The 23,562-nt window shown below is 40.3% G+C and overlaps 1 protein-coding gene across 1 annotated transcript in view; it reads right to left on the reverse strand.

The window, feature by feature from the left end:
- The window catches only part of Fbn2 (fibrillin 2), a 198,052-nt gene that overhangs the window by 89,415 nt on the left and 85,075 nt on the right, over nucleotides 1-23,562 (reverse strand). The window contains exons 9-15 of the mRNA XM_021150431.2: nucleotides 19,125-19,277; nucleotides 17,925-18,137; nucleotides 16,807-16,944; nucleotides 9,400-9,519; nucleotides 8,187-8,312; nucleotides 7,070-7,192; nucleotides 5,416-5,538 (exon numbers count right to left, since the gene is read on the reverse strand). Of these exons, the coding sequence (XP_021006090.1) occupies nucleotides 5,416-5,538; nucleotides 7,070-7,192; nucleotides 8,187-8,312; nucleotides 9,400-9,519; nucleotides 16,807-16,944; nucleotides 17,925-18,137; nucleotides 19,125-19,277 (996 nt within the window). The remainder of the gene's footprint in view (nucleotides 1-5,415; nucleotides 5,539-7,069; nucleotides 7,193-8,186; nucleotides 8,313-9,399; nucleotides 9,520-16,806; nucleotides 16,945-17,924; nucleotides 18,138-19,124; nucleotides 19,278-23,562) is intronic.

The raw sequence follows: 23,562 nt of genomic DNA on the forward strand, positions 1-23,562 counted from the left end.
ACCAGGGGGAGCAATCCAGTAGGCAGCACCCCTCTGTGGCTTCTGCATCAGCTCCTGCCTCCAGGTTTCTGCTCTGTTTGAGTTCCTGTCCTGACTTTCTTTTGTTGATGATCAGCAACTTAGAAGTGTAAGCTGAAAAAAAAAAAAAAAAAAAAAAACCTTTCCTCTAAAACTTGCTGTTTTGGTCATGGCGTTTTGTTGTAGAAAACCAAACCAAACCAAAACAGCCATTTAAGATACAAACAAACATAAGAAAAAGAAAACAACCTCTCTCTCTCTGGCACTGTACTAAGGGGCTATGCAGACATGGCCTCATGAAAGAGGTCACTCAAGGTGAAGAAGAATAGGTAAAAAGTCAAAGTTACAAACTCTCAAAGGCCCAAGTTCGGATTCACGGTAGGTTTGAGTGACTCCCAAGGTGCCTCTTTTCCCTTTATGCCAATCCACACCCCTAAAAATCCTGCAGTAGTTCACTCCCTCACTCTCTTATGAAATATGTTACAGTTTTATGAGGGAGTCAACAATGAACTTTTTTTTTTTTAAATCTGAACATCTTAAAGGCCAGAGAAGCAGCAAAGTTTCTAAGCAGGAGAACATGGTCAATTTCATCAGAGATAGTCTCCATTGTAAGTCCCTAACATTGTTGATAAGTTGTTAGAAATAACTATCTGTTTCTTAGCGTGTGTCTTCTAATGCTTTCTTTCTTGCTTTCTTCCTTCCTTTCTTTCTTTCTTTCTTTCTTTCTTTCTTTCTTTCTTTCTTTCTTTCTTTCTTTCTTTCTTTCTTTCTTTCTTTCTTTCTTTCTTTCTTTCTTTCTTCCTTCCTTCCTTCCTTCCTTCCTTCCTTCCTTCCTTCCTTCCTTTCTTTCTTTCTTTTTTTTTTTTTTTTTTTTCGAGACAGGGTTTCTCTGTGTACCCTGGCTGTCCTGGAACTCACTCTGTAGACCAGGCTGGCCTCGAACTCAGAACCTGCCTCTGCCTCCCATGTGCTGAGATTAAAGGCATGCGCCACCACTGCCCGGTTTCTAATGCTTTCTTATGCTCTAGTAGTTTTTAATCCATGAAATGTATTAGATTCACAGCTCCATTAACTTCTGAGATGTTCGTATAGCCACATACAAAAGGGTCCTGAGTTTATCATTCTAATCCCGAGAAACACAGCTTTGACTTAAAGTAGGATTTCTGTGAGCGCTTGGGGAGGGATTAGTGTGGTCAATGTTACTGCTGCTTTCAGAACAAGAACATACAATGTACAGCTTTTCAAAAGCAAGTTGACTGGGTTGGGGACAAGGTTCAGTGGCTAAAGGAACTTACAGCTTTTGTGGAGGACCCCAGTCCAGTTTCCACAACCCTCATGGAGAATTATGACTACCTGTAACTTCAATTCCAGGGGATCTGGCACCTTTGCCTGCTTTAGAGAGCTCCTGAACATACATGGTGCACATAAGCTCACCCAGGCTCACACATATGAAGGTAAAAATAATGAACAAGCAAATCTAAACCAGTCAAAATATAAAAACGAAAGAATAAAAGCAAGTAGGCAAAAAGCTGTGGAATCTATTACAGGAACAAAAGCATCACACACCAGTTTGTGTGGTTGACTAAGTTACTGAAAGCAGTTGACACAAGAAGGTCCCCAAGAAAGAAAGCAGCATAATTCTTGTGTGGGCCTTAGGACCACACCAATCCTGAATTCAGATCTCCATTAGATGGTCTACCTCAGATTACTACACACCTTGCTTATCAGCGAAGTAGTTTATAAAGTAAACAGGAGTGCTAGTTAAACATTAAGTGAGGTACCAAATACCACTCAGAAAATCAAAGCCCTACGGGTAGCAACCCTCTTTCTCTGATCTTTGGCAAGGACAGTATTATGATCAAGGACCCCAAGATAGAACTTCAGTCCATATTTCCCTCATCATGTAACCGAGTCACAATAGGAAAGACGAACACCAGCAGTGAGCTACGAGAATGCACTCACAGGACTGGGGTGGAAACTGTGTGGACCAGAGTAATATATGCATTTAACATGATATATGTATACATATATACTTTAATACACACTAAAAGTATACATATCTTTTACATATAATATTGCATTTCAGCATGTTGTCTTTTCTTTAAAATGAGATTATTTTGAGAATTTTTTTTACCAGTATATTAGCAAATTCTAGAAACCAGTAGCAAAATACATATGGATGCAGAATACTAATTTTGTATTACTTGCTTGTTATTGTCAACTTCACTACACAAAACAGAAACGCTTAAGATTCACACTAGATATGATACCAGTATTTTATCCAAATAAAAAGTACTATTTTCTTTCAAATAAGATTTTTTTATTTTTAATTTGCATGTGCACGTACACACATAAGTCCAGGTGCCCATGAAGCCAGAGGAAGATATCAGATACCTTGGGTCTGGCGTCACAGGAGATTGTGACTTGCCAAAAACCACAATCTCCTTTGATTTTGCTGGAAATCAAAGTTGGGTCTTCTGTAAGAGTTCTATGTACTATTGATCACTGGGTCATCTCTCCAGTATTGCTTTCTTATTATCTGTTTACACTGTATAATGCTTTACATAGGTGAAGTATGTAGCAGTAACATATTTAATCAACAGAGCTACTGAGGGAAGGAGGGTTTCTTTTTTTTTTTTTTTTTTTGAGGGACTATACTTTGTCCAATAGCACACAGATAGTAAACAACAAAACCAGTAAAGAGGTGAACATGAACTTTCTATAAAGAAATATGTTAGGATTTGGGAACATGATAAAATGTTCTAAGGCTAGTGTTTCAAGGAACCTGCTGAAAATGAAATTTAACTAAAAATTTTTCAATAGGTAAGATAAATTTGAGATCCCATCCTGAATATAGAGAATTTAATGACAGATCTCTCATATCTGCCCAACGTCAAGGACCTTTCTGCCTGTCTGTCTATCTGTCATCTGTTATCTGTCTGTCTGTCTGTCTGACTGTCTATCTGTCTGTCTATCTATCTATCTATCTATCTATCTATCTATCTATCTATCTATCTATCTACTTATCTACCTATAATCAGGTAGCTGGCTCTTAAAAGAATGGTTATTTAAAAAGGTTAAGTTTTTTTGTGCATAATCTGGGTTATAAATTGAAGTTCTTTTTACTTAAATCTTATCAAGACTGAAAGAGTCCCATGGGATCCCTGGAAGGGCTTTTTACTCAGTTTAAGAGGCAGGTCCAGTGCTCTGATACCCACTGTGTCAGCAATGAACAGATGGTGGAAGGAGGCTAGCCTCGGGTCACAGTGGATGTAGATAAGGAAGACAGAGGGCAGAGGATGATATGTCTATGGACTGGGTCACATGAAGAAAGGGCTCCATGTGGCAGGCGCACAAGGTGACTTTAAATATTTGCAAAGCCATCCTAGGGTGACTCTAATAATACAAAGCATCCCTGCCTTCACCATCACTCACTGAAGAGCTGAGCTTGGAAGGACGTTTATTATTTAAAACTCAGGAATGTTAATTATCATATGCTAGTGAACATTCTAATGTCAAGATTTGGATCTCTCCCATTAAATAAAATCTTCATGGAATTTTTTTGTTACCTAAATGCTAAGTTAGGGGATAACCTGACTTTTCTTCTTCCATTATGGGATCTTCTCTGTCTCCTGAACCAACTACAAAATAGTTTAAAGGGGTGGGGATGGTAGGGAAAACTACGTTTTGTCTCCTGTTTACACTGTGAGCCATGGTTCTTCAGTATGCTAAAACCATCGCTTAATTTTATGAAAGTGTTTTTTTTTTTAAATCTCAATTCTTATAGGAAGAAAGATATAATTAAAGAAACCTCTGTTAAAGAGCCAATTCAAATAAGACATAGGCGTGACTTCTTCCTAACGTAACAAGGAACAGTTCTCACTGTTTATTGGGAGGACTGATGAAATCCCCCTTAGTATGAGAATAGCAATATACAATTTTCCACCCGGATAAATGATGCTCTATGTTAAAATGTTGAAATCGCCACAAGGACAAAAAAGTTCACAAAAACATTCCAAAGGTTTCTGATGTGTTCTAGGCATGTGGAAAAAAGAACCAAGTCTTGGTTTTGAACATCAGTTTTGTGATAAATGCTCATAAACTGGCTGCTTGGAAGGAAAAAAAATAATTTCTCCATCCTAAACCAGCTTTATGTTCACTTTCGATTTCAACGGAATCATTTAGGTGTAGATGAAAAGTGACTAAGTAGTTTAAGGCAACTGAAAAATTCTTCTTGGGCTCTCCACACAGGAAGGAGCTACATTCCCCTGGACAAAGCGCTGACAACCTGCAGGCTGGGATGGAGCCTCGGCTGGACGGCTGGATGGAGGATGAATTTGAGAGAACAGATGATTTCCATCTGCCGACCCTTCCTTGTCCCTCCTTACCCCTCCTGGGATTCGATAGTTACACATAAAGTATTTAAATGGGATGCCTAAGAATTTCCTTTTTCTCAAATGCACTTTCAAACCAGCCTTGCTGTCTTCCTTCATAAGCTGACATCCAGAGGGCATGAAAAGGATCAACCCATCCTTGAAGTCTCACAGAAGCGCTTAGAAGGGGAAACCCTGTTAACATATCTTCCTAACTTCTCTATGCCATCACCTCAGCATTACTGCTTAGGTCTTGGAGTGCCCACAGCCCCTCAAAAGCTCCACATGCTTTTTCAACACCAACTCATGGCCCTTTGGATTCATTTTCATGCCATCCACTCAGCAGGTGTTTCCAAAGGGAATTCAGAGTGGCTTAGAGTAAAATGTGCATTTGGTCTCACAGTCCCCCTTCGTGGTGGTGAGGAATACTCTTGAATACTTTAAGCGTTAGATATTAGTATACTTCTACAGTTCCTCGTGCTTCAGGCTTTATTTGAGAAAAAGTTAAGAGTTTACACGCATGTAACTGTAAGCCCCAATTACATATGCTGTGGTTAATAACAACACAAACACCCACTGAATACAGAACTCCATTTCTTTGTATACCATCAGAAGCTTTGAAAAGAGAGAGTTTAGGGTTTCGGTGTTATAAAACAGTTTTATTGAGATGTAACTTATACGCCATAAAATTTACTCATGGGGATTCTACATTTTAAGGGTGTTTACACTCACAGTGGGTTTTAGGAACATTTGCATGTACTTTAGCTAACATTTCCTCCTCTTGCCCTCAGCAATCATATTAAATGCATGCAGCTTGGCCTCTCTGGCCATTTCCTCTGAACAACATCCAACACAATAAAATATCACCCTTTTGTGACTGACACCTCTCACTTGGCATGAGAGAGAGGTCTTACCTGTGTCTTCTGTTTGTGGTCAAATACTATTCTTTTGTGTAGACATATCCCATTTTATGTTTTCAGAGATCACTTGGGACCACCGGGCCATTATTGAAGACCTCACTTACCAACACATACACGTCCGTCCACACCCACAGCCAGGCCGGGAGGACAGTCACAGCGGAAGGATCCTTCGTTGTTGATGCAGTGCCCGTTCATGCAGATTCCTGGGGTCTGGCATTCGTCCACATCTGCCCAGGTGGGGACAGAAGCTGGTCCATTAATGAGTAACAGACTTTGCTTGCTGAACTGCCCTCGCCTACCAGCCTTTTAACTGAGTAACTTGTAGAATGTTACACATAAATGCAAACTGACCTCTATAATAATACAGTCCTATCAAGCACATTTTGTAAAGTCTGAGTAAAATCTGCTGTATGTGTTGAGGGCGGAAAAAGAGTCTCATGACTTCTGTTATCTCTTTGATAACCTTGTTTACTGTGAATATTGTCTAGTTCAAATGAAGTGAAGTAAACCTCTTCAGATCTGTGGCCAAGTTTTACAATTTCCTTCACACATGAGTAGATTCTGCTTTGACATCAATTTGAACATTTCATATTAACAACAACAAAAGTTGAGATTTGCCTTGTAATTTCTAGTCTGTTTGTATTTATCAAATGCTGCCCAACATTAAGGAGATTCTCAACAACGGAGACACACCTCAGATACAGAAGTGGTTAAGTCAAGATCCACAGATTCTAACATTTGTAGTAAGAAAGCTGATGAAGAATAAATCCCAGGAGGGAGGAATGGTTAAGCCAGGCATCTGATACGGGCCTTCAAGTTTCCCAAGAAACTCTCAAGTGAAGTTCCAAACTGGTGTGCAGTACAATGGTGGTCACCTCTCCTGTGTTAAATCTCAGTCAACTGACCTTGAGTCCAAAGCTGTAGCTCTCCTAGTTCACTTTATACTTCCCTTCTTTGCAAAGTCAAAAGCTATCTGCTATATATAAACTTGTACCATTTTGTATCCCAACTGCCCCTGGGATGTTAATGAAGTCATAGGACTTGGTAAGGAATCTTAATTTATTCAGGTAGACTGGTGAAACTGGAGGCAGAAAGTTGATTTCCTCTAATGGAGGAAACTGAAATAAAAATAAAAGCTTGCTTCCAAGACAAAAACCACAAAACATGTTCCATGTTACAAAGCTCCGCTTGTGAGTATGAACATCATACAGTATTTCCAGGGGGCTTCTATTTATTGAAATTATTTGGTCTCCAAAATTGCTTCATAAACAAAATAGCTAATGAAAACACTCAAATTATTTCTCCACTTAATGAAATTAAGATGAAATTAGATTCATGATATGTTCCCAAAGAATCTGCAGATCAGCTCTATGGAATATATGAGATACTGTGCCCATAAAAATGACCTTAGAAAAATCCAGTCCTGGAGAAATACAAAAATGAAAAGTTTGCAAGGGCATTTGATTACTCTTGCTCATTTAGCCAACAAGCAGGAAGACATTGTTTCTGTATTGTCTCCTTCAGACTTAATTAAATCAATCTGCCATTCCTTTAATTTTTTCATATACCATTATTACTTTGCAAAGATACAGTTATTTCTCAACAATACATATTTCCTTAGGAAACTTTAGACATCTGCCTTACTAAACTAGCAAGAGATAATGAGTAGCATCAAACTGAAATACTGAGTACACTCGTGCATGAGCCAAGGGCCCTGTGTGAGTCATGGTGGCTTTCTCACCTCAAAGCTGTACATACCTGTGCAGTAGCGGCCGTTTGGAGCCAGAACGAAGCCTGGCTTGCACACGCACTTGAAGCTGCCATCTTCGTTGATACACATCCCATTCAAGCACATGTTGGTCGTTGTACATTCATCATGGTCTGTGGCAGAAAGACACAGTGATCTTGACCCCTGGCCTCAAGAGAACCACGCCTCTCCTTCCATAGTCTACAGTCAAACCTATCTCCGTAGGAATCCTGTCCTTGTGGGTACTATTTCATGCTTTAAAATTATTTAGCTTTGAGATTATAATTGCATCATTTCTCCCTTCCCTTCCCACTCTCCCCACCCTTTCCTCCATGTGTCCTTTCCTTGCTCTCTTTCAAACCCATTGCCTCTTTTCCCATTTACTGTCGATGTTCCTAAACACATAGATACAACCTGTTCAATCTGCACACTGCTGCTTGTCTGCATGTGTTTTCGGGGCTGACTGCCTGTTTATTTCACTTTTAAAAATAAGGATGTCTAGTGCATGATCACAAGTAGTGTGGCTGCTTGAAGGTCCTTCAGTATAATGAATGCAAAGGCAAGGAATAAATCTTAGGACTGTATTAGCATCCGTGGTCTTTTAGTTCCCAGTGGGTGTCACATTTACAATGGAATTAAAAAGCTCAGAGAGCCTCCTTGCAGGTGGAATGATCTGCGCCTTTCTTAGTGAGTGTATGAGTTCCACATCTCTTTTGGCATCCATTACTCAGCTAAGCATGCCAACCTCTCAAGAGATTCAGTTACAACAGATATCAAAATTGCCACATTCCCCCAAATTTCTCTAAATTGCCAGTGTTATGACCATGGCATCGAAAATTCAGCACATTGCTGGAGAATAACTGCTACGTATATTTAAATATGCACCACATAGGAAAAATGCAGCAAGTCATGAATTATGAGTTGTTGTAGCGTTCATTGCTCATTAATTCTGACACTTTAAGTTTCTGGTCATGTCAAATGCTTTCATATTTTATTTGCCTAGGTAAAGTGACCAACTTTCTTTCACGCATGAGAAATGGAAGCCCTTGTAGGTATCCTCTATGTGGTACTAAATAAAATGTATATCTTCTAGAAGTCTTTTTTTCCAAGGGAAGAGAAATTCCATACCAACACAGTTTTTTCCATCTGTGGTTAATTCAAAGCCAGCATTACAAATGCACTGGAAACTTCCATCTGTGTTCACACATCGGCCATTCTTACACAGAACTCCATTCTGGATGCACTCATCAATATCTGACAAGATTAAAGAGAGCCAAACAGTCTTTCTTTGTCATGCTTGTTGAAGGAACAGTAAGATAATGCATAGTCACGTGATGTCTATGATGATGCTGATTTCTCAGCAACATCCTCACCTCTCACTAGCTTTTCCTTTTGGATAGAAAATGTAAGCATTTTCTTTTTCCTTACCAGATAGTGGATGAAGAGGGAAAGACAGAGAAAGGAACATGGGGTGCGGTTAGCCTAAAAGCAGGTAGGAGGAGGCTAGAATTATCGAGGCAGCTGTTTTTTGGCATAGTGGACAAAGGCCTTAAAGTCAGAACTCAATGCTGGGTCAGTGAAGGAAACTGAGGAATTTCTGGCTTCAGAGCAATACAAGGACAACTGCCTGAGAAAGTCCATCCAGGCACCTAACAGTGTGCGGATGAACAGGAAACGGAAGACAACTGAACTTGTCTGGTCAAGGGTTTCTGCAATGAGTCAGCAGGGAGGTAGGTTCTGGGTGATGTCGGTGGGGGAAGCAATGAGACTGAATACAGACAAGGAAAGATTCGGTGCTGAATTGTGAGTGCGGCTCAAGAAGATGGCCTAGTGGGCCATCATTGGGAAGAGAGGTCCCTTGGTTTTACAAACTTTATATGCCCCAGTACAGGGGAACGCCAGGGCCAAGAAGTGGGTGGATAGGGGAGCAGGGCTGGGGTGTGTGTGTGTGTGTGTGTGTGTGGGGAGGGTATAGCATTTGAAATGTAAATGAAGAAAATATCTAATAAAAAATTTTTTAAAAACCCAGTAGTTGAAAATGACTATAAATTTTAAATTCAGTGAGCGGCAATGCTGACGTTATTTGGAGAAAGGAAGCCATGCTTTATAGGCAAATAAAGCAGACTAAAGGGTTTTGGAGCCAGATACTACACCTCCTGGTTTATACACGCACCCGGTGCTTATGTTTAACGGGAGATTCTTCAAGAGCGTCCTAAAACAATCCCACAACGTAACAGTGCTTAGCTAATCCCTGTCTCATTTTAATAAGTTCCCTTTAACTTCAACAGCCTTGCTGAGTCTACTTCACAGAACCCGTTTCCACGAACAATCCCTGTCTTACCGATGCATGCTTGCTTCGTAGGAGTCCTCTGGAATCCAGCGTGACATTTACAGTAATAGGATCCAGGTGTGTTAACACAATCTCCATTACTGCAGGGATTGGATGTACATTCATCAACATCTGCGAGCGGCAAAAGAAACCATTACAGACGTCACTCAATTTGTAGAAATGTTTGTTTAAAGTGCATTTAGCCTCCTAAACTTGAGGGAAGGCCAGGCCGTGGTAATAGTCTAACTAGCAGAGTATTTATAAATGAATGAAAATTCCTTTCCTCAAATACACACAGAGTCCAATTTGAAGATTTACAAAAATAATGCTTATTGGAGAGTACTAGCGAATTTGCTTTAATCAGGAAATAATGATTTTTTTTTCCCCAGCTGGAATAATGCCCAGTGATTAAGGGCACAGGCCTCAAAAAGCAACAACTGTAAGTTCCAGCAGACAATAACACTCAGCAGCTACAGCAATCTAGGCAAGTTAATAGCCTAAGGCCTTGGACAATATCATGTGAACAATGGATGGTTTCTAAAGACACACATACACACACACACACACACACACACACAATACATGTGGTCAATACTGTTAGTTTTAAATAAAGGAACTGATGGACTACGGACTTTCTTTGTTACGCTGTTGCAGACTTGCTTATACATACACAGCTAGGTATATTCACCGAGGCTTTATTTTGTAGTAACAAACATAAAGTATACAGACAACAAAAACCAATTAAACAGCGATTTTTTCCCCCGATTAACTTCAGATCTCCTAAGAGTCTTAAGATTGGCTCTGAGGATTTTTGTTTTTCACAGAAAATAAAATTTGATGCCATTATTATCTGATCTGAAACCAGAGTAAGTTGGAAGTTTCCATGTAAGGTCTCCTTAGGCGTAGTTAAATTCGAAACCATTACATTGGGTTCGTAAAACCAAAGACTAGACTGAACAAATCTGACCAGGCAAATCCCAGGTAAAATCACTGGGCCAGTGTACATTGAACCTCTCTTTTCTTAGACATGCCCACTAGGTAATATTCTGAATGCTGGCAAGTTAAAAAAGCTGCCATACTGTTTTGCCATCTCAGGTCCATGTAGAAGCCATTATCATTACAATTTTAGCTAGACTGCAGGAAAGAACAATGCAGTCAACCCAGGGTGACCATGTTAATAAACAGATTGCTCCTCTCACAGATGTTTCTGCCAGAGGGACTGTGCTCTCTCACACACACCAACCTCATTTCTATAAACTTTCTGAGGGACTGCAATTACACCCTCTCTGGTAAAGGAAGGGGAGGGCAAAACAAAACCTCAGGGTGAATACAATTAAGACAGCAAAGTCTAACAGGATTAAGTGCGTTTTTTTTCAATTCATCCCAGGGCCCTTTCAGCCCATTAAGACTCACTTACATTGACACTTTTGGTTGATACCATCAATTCTACTGAGCCAAAGGAATGGAGCAGAAATGGGGAAGAGAGAGTTTAGAGCGTTAGCAAACACATCAGGTACAATCTGAGCGCTTTCAACAATGAAACCGCACCTCTGCATTGCACTGCTAAAAATCACCTCGGTTATCTAGATGTGCACCGTTGAAACCCAACAATTAAATGTGACTCATGGCTGTCTCTTGTTGAAAGCCCAGTGTAAAACTGTGTTTAAATGAAGTCTCTAAGAAAGCAAGTAACCAACCCCCCCCCCCCAACCAGGTCACCTGTCCAGGGGGCCATGGAGAAATGGAAGAATCTACAGTGTCACTCAGCACATCTTTCTCTCTTAAGAACCCACCCCCATGGCTTCCTGTTGCCATGGCAACTCTTCCCACCCCCAGGTCATTCAGTGTTATCAAAGCTCTCTCTTTAGTCTTCTACAAGGTCCAGCTGACCAATAGGCTGTATCCACTCGCTCACTGATTTTTTTTTTTAGTTCCTCACCGGCAAATTAATTGAGTTGCTTTATAATTCCAAGAGCCCTTTAAGCTCTGTTTCTTTCTTTCTGTGTGTTTAACAGGATCAGGATATTTAGCTTTCCTTTTTATTTATTTTTGGTAGTTCTGGGAATCAGATCCATGGCCTCAAGCATGCAGGCTGGCACTCCAACGATAAGTTCCAGCCTCGGCAGCTAGAGATTTGGTTTTAGAGGGACCACAAATCCCCAGCCTTATCTTCTGAACCCCGCATTTCATGCCTCTTCTGCATGATGTGCCTCACACTCCGGTACCGCAAAGTGATCACATCTATCTTAAAGGTACAGGGACAGAGATAATGACTGTTATAGTCACGATATTTTGGGTCTTTCTCTTTCTTTCTTTCTTTCTTTCTTTCTTTCTTTCTTTCTTTCTTTCTTTCTTTCTTTCTTTCTTCCTATGATTCCATTAAGGACTCAGTAGTGTTAAGTACAGTTCATGGGAATCTTAAGACTCCGAAAACAAATGAAAAGAATCATGAAAAAATGATTATTAAAGTTATTAAAATTTCAGACACCACGAGTTTAAAAATCTATCCTTGGAAAACATTATGTATGTAATATATAATTATATCAGTCGATAAACTGTTTAAGAATTCTAAGAGCTCTGCATTACGCATGGCAGGAGAGAAGTGCATCTATTTCCTATTGTCCTGGGATCAGTGATATGAAGTAAAACGATTTGATCAACAGTGTGGATTAGACAGGCACTAGGCATTGCCGAATTTCAAGTTAAGAGAAGAACAAGAGAATAAGAGAAATACGGGAGGGAATGTAACTGTTCTCAGGACCCAGGAGAAATTCTTATGGAAGAAATAAGGGTCACGCTCTGGTTTTCTTGCTTTCAATGTTTATTTGCTTTGTTTTTTAATGTTTAACATATGATTTATATTTTTAGCAAGCATGTAAAGGAGTTCTCAGATAAAGGTCAGTTTGTGACTCCTCAAAACACTGGCACATTTTAAGTCGGTACCATTCTTATCCTGAGTACTAAAGTAAGATTTTTTTTTTTCTAACAGAATAACTTGTTCCTCATGAACTCAAAATGGTTAAAAGCTGACACCAGAAAGGCATGAAAAGACTGAAAACTCTTTTTTTTTTCTGAATATGGGCTTCATTGTTAAGCTATGGCTGTGAATTATAATAGTGTGAAGGAGAATCCTGGTGAGGTTTTGTGGCTGAAGGACTGAATGATGAGATCGAGTCTAACGTACAACCATGTGTGATTGGGCAAACTGCAGAAGCTCTGGGTTTCCCCAGCATATTGAGTTATGCAGATATACAGTCTCCACACCACGTTAGGCAGAAGTAATAGGAGGTAAAACAAGAACCCTTCCTTCCTAGTGCCTAACATATCAGGCCCTACAATGTTAAACTTATCAAACTCAACTCCAGGACAACTGGTTGGATGTGGTCTCTTGTACCATCTGATGTGAGCAACAGTCATGCCAATGGCTTCTGCAAGATGAAGATCAAGGAGTGGCATCTGCAAAGATAAATCAACTGGGAGAAACCAAAGCCTTCAGTGAGCTTTGTTGGCCTCTGCAGGCATGAGTATAAATTTGGACAAGTAAACACACCTTTGACTAATATATAAAAGTATGGCAGACTTCTTCAGGACTTCAGCCTTGGTAAGCCCAAATGTGGAGACTATACGACACATGGAGATGTAATTTTCAGTATCTGTACAACAACATATGAGAGAAACATATGTGTTTCTCTCTAGTGGTTCAGAACTTGAGCAGGGACAGGCAGATGTGCTGAGTGTGGCTTTTTTTTTTTTAAAGCCCCAAGGAAATTCGGATTTATCAAGAGATCATGATCCCAGCTACTGTAGAGCCTGCTTCTAGAGGTCCCACATTGGCTTCCATTTTACTATCATGTCACCATCTATAACTCTAAATCAAATAGATAGAATTTAGAAACACCAGACCCTCCAAGACTACTTTTTGGTTTGTGAGAAAATGGCTTATAGGCAGGTATGTTGGCACACGCCATTAATCACAGCACTGATAACGGCTGGTTCATACATGGTTCAGGGCAAAGTTGGGGATTCTCTATAACAACTGGTCTCAAGATTTGGTCTATGGGCTCCTGGAAGTCACTGGGATTTCAGAAACACAATTAAAAAGTTTCTTTTTCATGGGGTTGGAGAAATGGCTCAGTGGTTAGGAGTATTGACTGTTTTTTTTTTTCCCCCCCCAGAGGACTCAAGTTCAATTCCCAGCACCCACATGGCAGCTCACAATTGTCTGTAAGTCCAGTTCCAGGAGATCTGACACCTTCACACAGACATGTGGGCAGAACACCAATGCATATAAGAATAAATAAATCTTTAAAGAGTGTTATCATAACCACTTGATGACACTGCCTTTTTCACTGTGGGGACATTTTCAATGATACAGGACAAAGCAGTGCTTTAAGCACAAATACCTGAACACAAATGGAAGCCACATTACCAAGGACACACAGGACAGTAGTGCAAAGAAAAGCCAGGTTCAGCAAAGGGCTTCATTTGTGACAGTGAAGACTCACCCTACTAAACCCTGACCTGCGAATGTGCTTTCTAAAATCTCTGATGACAGCAATGCACGTTACACACCGTTGCTGACTGAAGTACCACACGTGTCTCAGAAATGAATTGGTGCAACACTCCACGTTGGTAAGCCACGTTTTATCACAGAATGCTATTTTTACTCAAAGATTAGCTGCCATGCAAATGACAGTTCTTCAAATGTGTGAATTTTTCAGTTTCTTGAAGTAAAACAAGAACCTGTCCCTTTAAGGAAATTAAAAAAAAAAAAAAAAAAGCCTAGTTGATGGTAAAGGGTCACATGCATCTCTTAGAGATTTTAGAAAACACATTTGCAGGTCAGGGTTTGGTATGTAAGTTTTTACTGTGGCAGAATTAAAAAGTAATACTGCCAATTTTCTAAAAGTGTAACAGAGTTTCTAATGAGTCTGAAGGTGATAATATATAATATATGGGTTTTTAGATTTTTGTTCTGTTTGGGTTTTTTTGTTTGTTTTTTTAAAAATACACTGATGTATTTTATTCATTTATTTTTAAAGGATTGATTGATTGATTGATTGATTGATTGATTTTATGTGAGTACACTGTGGCTGTCTTCAGACACATCAGAAGGCATCAGATCCCATTACAGATGGTTGTGAGCCACCATGTGGGTGCTGGGATTTGAACTCAGGACCTCTGGAAGAGCAGTCAGTGTTCTTAACCACTGAGCCATTTCTTCAGCCTCTGTTTTTGCTGTTTAAAATAATGGTGAAATATCTTGAGTGTGGAATCACTTGTAACACAGGGAGCCGTTCTATCTCTGGTGAGAGCCAAGGCACATTACAAACTTGACTCAATGCACAAAAGGGGTCAGTGGACTCAGCACAACACACAGCAGGTTTGTTGATGTTTTCACATTACAGATAAGCTCTATGCATCACCACTCACTGGCCTTGAATGGAATAGTAGAGAAGATTCACAACATTTTGAAAGCCTTCAAGACGTCCTCTCCCTTCTCAAGTATTTTATTTACAGGGATTTTTTATGACTAAATATTGAGTTTATTATACTGTCCAGCTCAAACAACTTACCAAGCTGACTCATACTGACACAGAGAATACACTTTTTTATTTTTTGATTTAGCAGTTGTGATGGTTTGTATATCCTTGGACCAGGGAGTGGCACCATCTGAAGGTGTGGCCTTGTTGGAATAGGTGTGACCTAGTTGGAATGGGTGTGTCACTGTGGGTGTGGGTATAAGATCCTCACCCTAGTTGCCTGGAAGTCAGTCTTCCACTAGCAGCCTTTGGATGAAGACATAGAACTCTCAGCTCCTCCTGCGCCATGCCTGCCTGGATACTGCCATGCTCCCACCTTGATGATAATGGACTGAACCTCTGAACCTGTAAGCCAGCCCCAATTAAATGTTGTTTTTTATAAGACTTGCCTTGGTCATAGTGTCTGTTCACAGCAGTAAAACCCTAACTAATACAGCAGTACACTTTCATTTACTTTAGAATATGCAATTTTTACACGTGCATGTGGTACTTACATAGATATGCAATATTTATATTGTTATTTAAATTAGCTTTAGATTTTTATTCTTAAATAACATGTATGTATGTGTGTGTGTGTGTACGTGTGTGTGTATATGTGTGTATGTGTGTGAATGTATGCCACATGTGAATGAGTGCCTGTCAAGGACTGAACAGGCTGTCAGATCCCCTGGAACTGGAGTTACAGGCAGGTTGTGAGCTACTTGACAAGGGTCCTGGGCACCAAATGCAGGCCCTCTGGAAAAGCAGGAAGTCTCTTATCTGCTAAGTCTTCTCTCTTGCTTCTGTTATTATATTTTGAAACATTTTATTTATGGTTATTCTCTCTGTGTGTGCATTCATATATGCAGATGTGCATAGAAGCCAAAGATTGAATATCCCCGTCTCTCACAATTATTCTCCATTGATAATTATTCTTATTGAATCTGGTCATCACTGGTAGGGTAGACCAGTTGACCAGCAGGTCCCAGGAATCCTTCTGTGTCTGCTTCCCCATTGCTGGGATTACAGACACACACTTCTCTGCTTCTCATGTGCATGTCCAGGGATCTGAACTCTTCATGCTTATACAGTCAACACTTTACCTGCTGAGCTATACACAAAGCCCTCTGTATTTGTTAGATATAGCCCGTCAGTATCTAAGGAATCAATAATTGTTGGCAGTGGTAATGTATTCCTTTAATCTCAGCACTCAGTGGGCAGTAGAGGCAGGTGGATTTCTGTGAGTTTGATGCCATTCTGGTCTATGTAGTGAGTTCTAGGACAGTTAGGGCTACAAAGAGAGACCTTGTCTTAAAAAAAAATCAGACCCCTCTCCAAACCGCACAAAATCCCAAAACAAAATAAAACAACAACTACAAAAGAAAACCCAAACCCAACCAACCAAAACCAAATCAAAACAATGACTACAAAAACCAAAACAAACAAAACACACACAAGGAAGGAGGAGTAGAAGGAGGAAGTGGATGAAGACAAAGAGGATGAAGAAGTAGGCGTTAATGTTTGCAGTCATACAGTCAAACCCAGTACTTCTTAAGACTTTAAACCAAAATATTTAATATTTATAGTTGGTCGTCCATTGTCACCTTGGATGGATTGAATGAATATTGTTTTCTAAATACATTCACTTTAAGATTTTAATTCATATTTAGGATAGGCAAATCTCTAAAGAAGAGATTTGAGACAGAAATTAACTCTAGGAAAATAAGGGATGGGGAATTCTTGATGGGATATAATGGCAACAACCAGTTAAGGGGCCCCAGGGTGCAGAGAGTGGCATACATACCAGGAAAACAGCACAGGAATTCCTTTTACTTCCACAGACCTTAAACATTTGTATTCAGCCCCATCTGTTTGTATGGGCTCCCAGTGAACTTACCTATACAATCTCCATTAGCGTCCTGCTTGTAGCCCATGTTACACTCACATCTGTAGCTAGAAACAGTAGGTATGCACCGTCCATTCAAACAGAGATTGGCATGGTGCTTACAGATGTCTATTGTCTGGTTGAGAATTGCTACGGAAAATTAAAACAAAGCATACAGGGTCATTACAACATGCATTATATATGCAAACTAACTTTTTTAGAAGTTTAATAGAAATTAATTAAATTTGTATCAGAAGCCTGCATTACTCTGTATTTTATTAAATTATATTTTTTAATTTGGGGGGTTATGAAAAAATATATATGTATACTTTTCTCATAGTCATTCTCTGTGACCCTCACATTTTTTTATTAAACTTTTATATGGAGAATCTTAAAAATAAACACTTGAGGCACAGGCCTCAAGTTGCATTTGTAAGTCACACATCTGGAAACTTTGCTTGTGTCTTTTTGAAAAATGTCAGGAATGTTCTCCCATACATTTGAGTGCTTTCCCTTTTTTTTTCTTTTTCTTTTTTGGAACTTGTTGAATATTTAGATGTAGCAAATAGGCAGTATGCCAGAAAGAATAAACATAGCACAGTGGGACATTATAAAATATTATTATCAAGAACCGTGCTTTTGAAAGAGTGGGCTTAAACATCAAGCAAATGGGCACCAATTCCACTCTGGAGCCCACGGTTCTCAGTTTCAAGCAATTTGACAACAATGGCGAAGCTTGTGGTGGAGAAGATGTGTATTTTAGAATGCTGGGAGAGGCACAGAGCGGGGCTTGCTTTCTCTCCCTTGAGACACAGTCTTGGGATATAATCCAAGCAGTATATGAGTGGAGCAGTGAAATAGGCCAGATGAACGAACTCCACCAAGATCCAAATGTGCTTTGCAGTGATGTCATCTAGATCGGATATTCTTGGACTCGCATTTGTATTTTGAAAGAGCCTAGGTCACGCATTTGTTCCGATTTATCAAAAGGTGTGAGGAATAGATAAAATGTTTTCTTACCAAAATTTCTTAAATTAATATTGGTATACACACACACACACACGTGTTAGCTGATATAGTATCACGTAAGGCTGAGAACTCAAGAATGTGCAGGAAGTATGATCACTTACTTAGTCCCGTGATGATGGGTCCCTGTCCCCCGGCTCCTACTCCAGCTCCCCCAACACCCGGAGAAAAGCCATTGTCTCCGGGGATGGGGAGGAAGCCTGTTCCTCCGGGGCCATAGCCATTGCCGTTGTTCCCCGTGCCCCCAGGTCTAGAAACCGAGCTCCCCGGAATGCCACCCATCGGAAGGCCATCCAGGCACAGTCTACGGTATTCCTCTGTAAGAAAAGAGAGTTTGGTTAAACACAAAGAGAGCTCTTGTCCCATCATAGAAGTAGTTGTCAAGGGTCGTTTTTAGCTCACTTTCTCTATACAACATGAATAAGGGGGTTATTCTGCTATTAGATATGTTCAGTGCTGTGTAGTAACAAGAACAAGGTATAGGTATTTCAAAAATATTTAAAACTTATGGTCCTCATTATTTTAACCAAGCTACAAAAACAAAGAGTCCTTTGTGTGCACCTTTTTTACTTTACACTCTAAGTATAACTCATAAAAGTCCAGACGTAACTATGAATGCAAGAAATTTACTTGAGCAGGTGAAAAGCTTTGGGTAACTCAGTCTACATTTTTGGTTTTACTTGAATTCTCATCACTATTATGCCTAACTGAATATTATGTCTGTTTTATTCATTTTTCAGGAGTTAGATATTAATATACGTGCAGAATAATGTTTTAAAATGAATTTTGGTAGTCGAATGCATTCAGGTAGCCTGTAAATTTTTTATTTAGTTGTATGAGTATTGAAACTAAATAAAAAGAAGCAACTACCATATTTTTTAATTATTCATGGAATTAGGATAGCATATTAGAGATCAAACTTGGTAGTATATTATGGCTTCGTGATTTTGAGAGAACAAAGGATGTATCTCAATTTTTCCCATAATAAAGATAACAAAAATATTTGTTTTGGAAACTCTAATCAAACTTTACTATTCATGCTATCTACAGCAAGAGGAAATTCTCATTCATCCTAAGGGGATTTTCCCAGTACAAACTTATTTATAATGCACAGGATATGAGAGGGATTCATTCTCAAGGTCGTGAGAAAGGAAAGAAAACATCGTAAAGGCCTGGTGCACTATAAGCTGCCGGTTCTCCAAAATAACCATCTGACCTGCCTCCGAGGAGAAGGGCAAAGTGCACCACGGTTATTGACTTTTTCAACTCTACTGGTGCCAAGGAGACAGTGGCCTGCCACTCACCGGAACCTCTGACGGGACAGGCCTCCGGAATGGTCCCGATGCTCCAGCAACGGCCGGGTTCACAACAACATTGAGCTTTTGCCATTCGGCCCGGGAGTTCTTGGGCACAGCGGCCATTCACCAGGCCGGAGAAGCATGTTCCAGCTCTCTGATCTGAAGATGTAAAGGACAAATAGAAGACACAGCAGGATTACCTCCAGGTCTTGCAGCCATGACTTCCCATGTTAGGCAAATAGAGGCGAGGTGAATTCCTCCGACTTAATCATTTTTATACCAGTTCATTCCTTTGCCTCTAAATTCTTACACATCTGATCAGTGCTCTACTCCTTTTTGTCAGCAAAGGCTCCTATGATTAGTGACTCTACGTCCAAAGTGAAAGGCATGAAAATCTGAGGCAAGCTTCCCTTGACAAACCAAATTGGTCTGGAGCTCAAGAAATAGTGGCAACCGAACACTTGAGCTTGATCAAGATACTTTTGGAAACTGAGGAGTTGGGGGCGGGGGAGAGGGTTGTACTATGTAGCTGAGGCTGGCCTAGAGCTTACAATGTATCTCATGCCAGCATCAAACATGACCCACCTGTGTCCTGAGGTCTGCCACCGAGATCTATGCAGGTATTTGCTTTGCAACAATGTCTAACGAGGGTGCTGACTTAAAGATCAGTCAGAAGCCACCCGAGACACCGATGTCTGAGCCCCCACTTAAAACCTGGCAATAACTGCAAACGCAGCTTGCAAGGGAACAAGAGAATGAGTCGCAGCCATACAAAGAACAGGGTCTAATGGGACTTAAGAAGAGAAGATGGGTATTGTCATAGGAGCCGTAAGGTCATTGGGATTTGAAGGCCATGTTGTGAAGGTTTGTGGATGGCTTCAAATAGACAAAAGGCAGTGGCTGACATCTTTAGGATCATGACTGGTGTAAGAAGAGATGGAAGAGCAACAAGAAGACATAGGAGATGTTCAGGAGAGCCATGGCTTTGATGAGAGCAGCAGTGGACTGTGTTGCATTGTAAGAGCCCTTGGCAGACACGTTGGAAGACAGGCCTAATGGGAAATCACTTATATGCTGGATGTAAAGGAAAGAGTGCTGGGAATTTCCTGAGTCTTGACTTGGACTGCTCAGACGGCAATGAATAGGAAATAAGCAGGCTGAGAGGGTACCAGGCAAGGCTCCTCTGTAATCCACAACACACTTAGGCTGTTGAATAAACAAACTTGGAATATGTGTATCTGGAAGTTGCCAGCGCACATACATAATCTAAAACTGTAAGGCCGGATGAGATGTCTTGTAAGAGCTCAGGGTAGCTAAGGAAGTCAGATGAGAAACAAAGCAAAGTGAGGAAATTGAGGCATCATTGAGTCTGGCAGTGCTGTTGTGGTAAAGCTTCGGTACACTATCTGAGGGATTTGGGGTAGGAAATTAACACAATCAGATTTGAGTCTGATAGAGTGCACCCTGTTGACTAAATTGAGAAAGAATCAGAAGGGTAGAAAACACAGGAAGAAAAACAGTAATGGTAACAAAAGGCTCTCAATTCCAAATCACACAGGAATAAAAAATCCAAATCATCAGCAAGCTTGATATACAACCACTTTTCTTTTAACAAATGAAGTTAGCTAAGTTCTATTGAAATGTGATCAAGATCCTTTGTCAAACAAATAAATAAAAAACCAAGCCCAAGCCCAGGATTATGACTGATAGCCAAGGCAGCCCTCAACCTTACTGTAGAGCCCAGAGACACTTCAAACTTGACCATCCTTCCTCAGTCTCTGAAGTGCTCAGATCATGAATGTCTGCCACCATGCCTGGTTATTCAAAGACATTTTCTCCAGCATCATAAGAAGATGCAGGCAATATTCAGGAGTCTCACACCAGTGATGCCAACAGAGAGTAAAAATTAGTTCTCTCTCCAGGGACAAGCTTCCTGATAGTTTATACAGACTGGAGTTGATCAGTCTTAAACACAATTAAATATAAGCAACACTAAATGGACTAAGTTACACACACAGACACACACACACACACACACACACACTCACACTCACATGTGCAGACCCACATGTATTTAACAATATTAATAAAGTAACAGAGATCATCAGTCTGATAGAGGAGTATGGGAGGAGCTGGAAAGAGGGATAGAAACGGTGTATGTAAATTGACAGTACTCATAAAATATATATTTTAAATTAAATTTAAAAATTATTGCAAATAATTCCAGTAATGGATACAGCTGACATTCCTGGCTCTAATTACACAGTCTAGAATAAATACATTATTTCCCCCAAACGGTCCATAGCATTCTCAGATTGCTTCCAACCCAGCAGGAAACAGATGAAGCTGCCTTGCAGATAGCCAGTAAGATGTGGAACACATCCTCTCATTTACAGAAGACATTCAGCTTGCTTTAAAGCAAAGCACAGAACTGGCCACATGCATCACATGTAAAGCCATGGGAGACACTAAGACTCCGAGGAGCTGAGTTTGAACAGTTGGCGTCTGTGAGCGACTTCCCAGGTCTATTGTAAAGTGAGCCATGGGAACACATTTAAGACCATTCATTCTGGGAGCCAAAGGCTCGTATTCTTAGCTCTACTTGGTTGCTGTGCCTCTCGGGAACAAGATGTAAATGAAGATAAGAAAGCCCCAAACTCTTACGACTAATCCCCCATACTCTAGCATCCAACCAGTGCAACAAGATAGGATGAAAATGTGACATTTTGGCAAGGCTTCTGCACTAAGGCAGTTGTAGCATGTTTGAATACGAAATCAAAATCACAGCCTCGAGTCAAGAGACCTAGATTGACTTCCATAATTGTATTTAATACTTCTTACTCATAGATCAGAGATGGTGGGAAAATGAAATAAAACAATGGGTTTTTGTTGTTGTTGTTGTTGTTGTTTTGCCAACCAAGTAGTAGACTGTCTCCCAGAAACATCCCTCGTAATAAAAAAAGGACTCTGCCTCACATGAAAAGCAAGATAAAAAGGGGGGGCCGGGTGCGGGGGGAGACAAAAGAAATGTAGACAGGAGATTTGGGGATTCTGTGTGTAACTGGCTTGGTTCACTTTTCAGCTTCTAATGAAGTACAGATACACCAAGCCTCTGGTACAGTTTCACAAGGCTCAAAGCATACAAAACCGAAAGTCCAAATCCTACCCAGCACAGTGTAACCAGGCGTCTCAAAGAACAGGGGCCCAAGGGTGTTAGCGACCAAGGGAGCACAGTGGAGACTGCCCATGTCTGTGCTGCCTCTGCATGGAGAAATGGAGGAGTGGTCTCAAGATATTATAACCATAGGCTCTTCCCATCTAAACAGCGTTGACGTTGCAACCCACACCAAGCTTCTGCTTTGAAAACATTTCAAAGAAGTGCAGTTTCTCAGGTAAAGATACACCATGCAGCAAGACCAAGTCAACCCAAGTAGAGGACAACATGGAGACATCTCAGAGGAGTTCCACGAACTTCAGAGAAAATAGAGTAGTAACGGACACCAAGGAATGAGACACAGGGAAGAAAAGGAAGCTGAATAAACAGTGGATTTGATATCAGAATGACTACATCAACCTGACACATAGGTATCATTTTAAATCATTCACAGTTAAAGATCAATTAGTGCCTAGATCATTTTTAATGTTTAAGCAACGAAAGCCTAACCTATGGATGCTGTATAAAATGCTATACACAAGGAGAGAATTGCCTTAGACAAGCTCTATGTACTCTGGGTCTGGAAGGGGCCAGAGCTGGGGCAAGGAACCTCACACATACACTAACCAAGGCTGCCAGATTCGAATGGAGAGAGTGGTTACTGGTCGGGGAGGTCTGTATATACACATTCTCATCAATGTTGTTCTGATAGACAGAGATGGGAAATGCTGTAAAAAGTTTAAGAAACGAGGAGATGAAAGGGAATGGGGAATATCTAATAAGGGGGCTAGAAGAAGGCATAGACAGAATAACAGGTACCATTCTACACCTACAAACCTTCCAGAAATTTCTAGCAATGTCATAAGACAAGTGAAGGCCTAAGAAATCCACAGTAAATCCAAAGTGGGAGAAGAAAGAACAAGCCCAAACTACATCAAATAATACTAATAGAGGTCCACGGTAAAAGCTTTCAATAAATCTAGCCCCATAGAAGAATGGTAACAGATTTTTCAGAAACTGACCATAACATCAGAATTAATTCTGTAGGTGAGGAGAGATCTGAACACCAAACCACTGAGTTTCATCTCATAGGCATAGAGTCTACCAGCCACAAACTTGAGAGCTCATTCCTTTTCAAAAAAACTAAGCATTTGCTCTGCTGACAGCAAACACCAGAGACTTCTCTGACCAGAGTGAATGCAATGAAATTGGCTATCAATAGCTAAAGAAGCTCTACCAAGACAACTCTACCCACTTCAGCACGCTGCATGAGTTCAGGCTCAACATTCC

Source organism: Mus caroli, unplaced genomic scaffold (genome assembly GCF_978045245.1).
Source record: "Mus caroli unplaced genomic scaffold, Mus_caroli_1 scaffold_19, whole genome shotgun sequence".
NCBI classification, from domain to species: domain Eukaryota; kingdom Metazoa; phylum Chordata; class Mammalia; order Rodentia; family Muridae; genus Mus; species Mus caroli.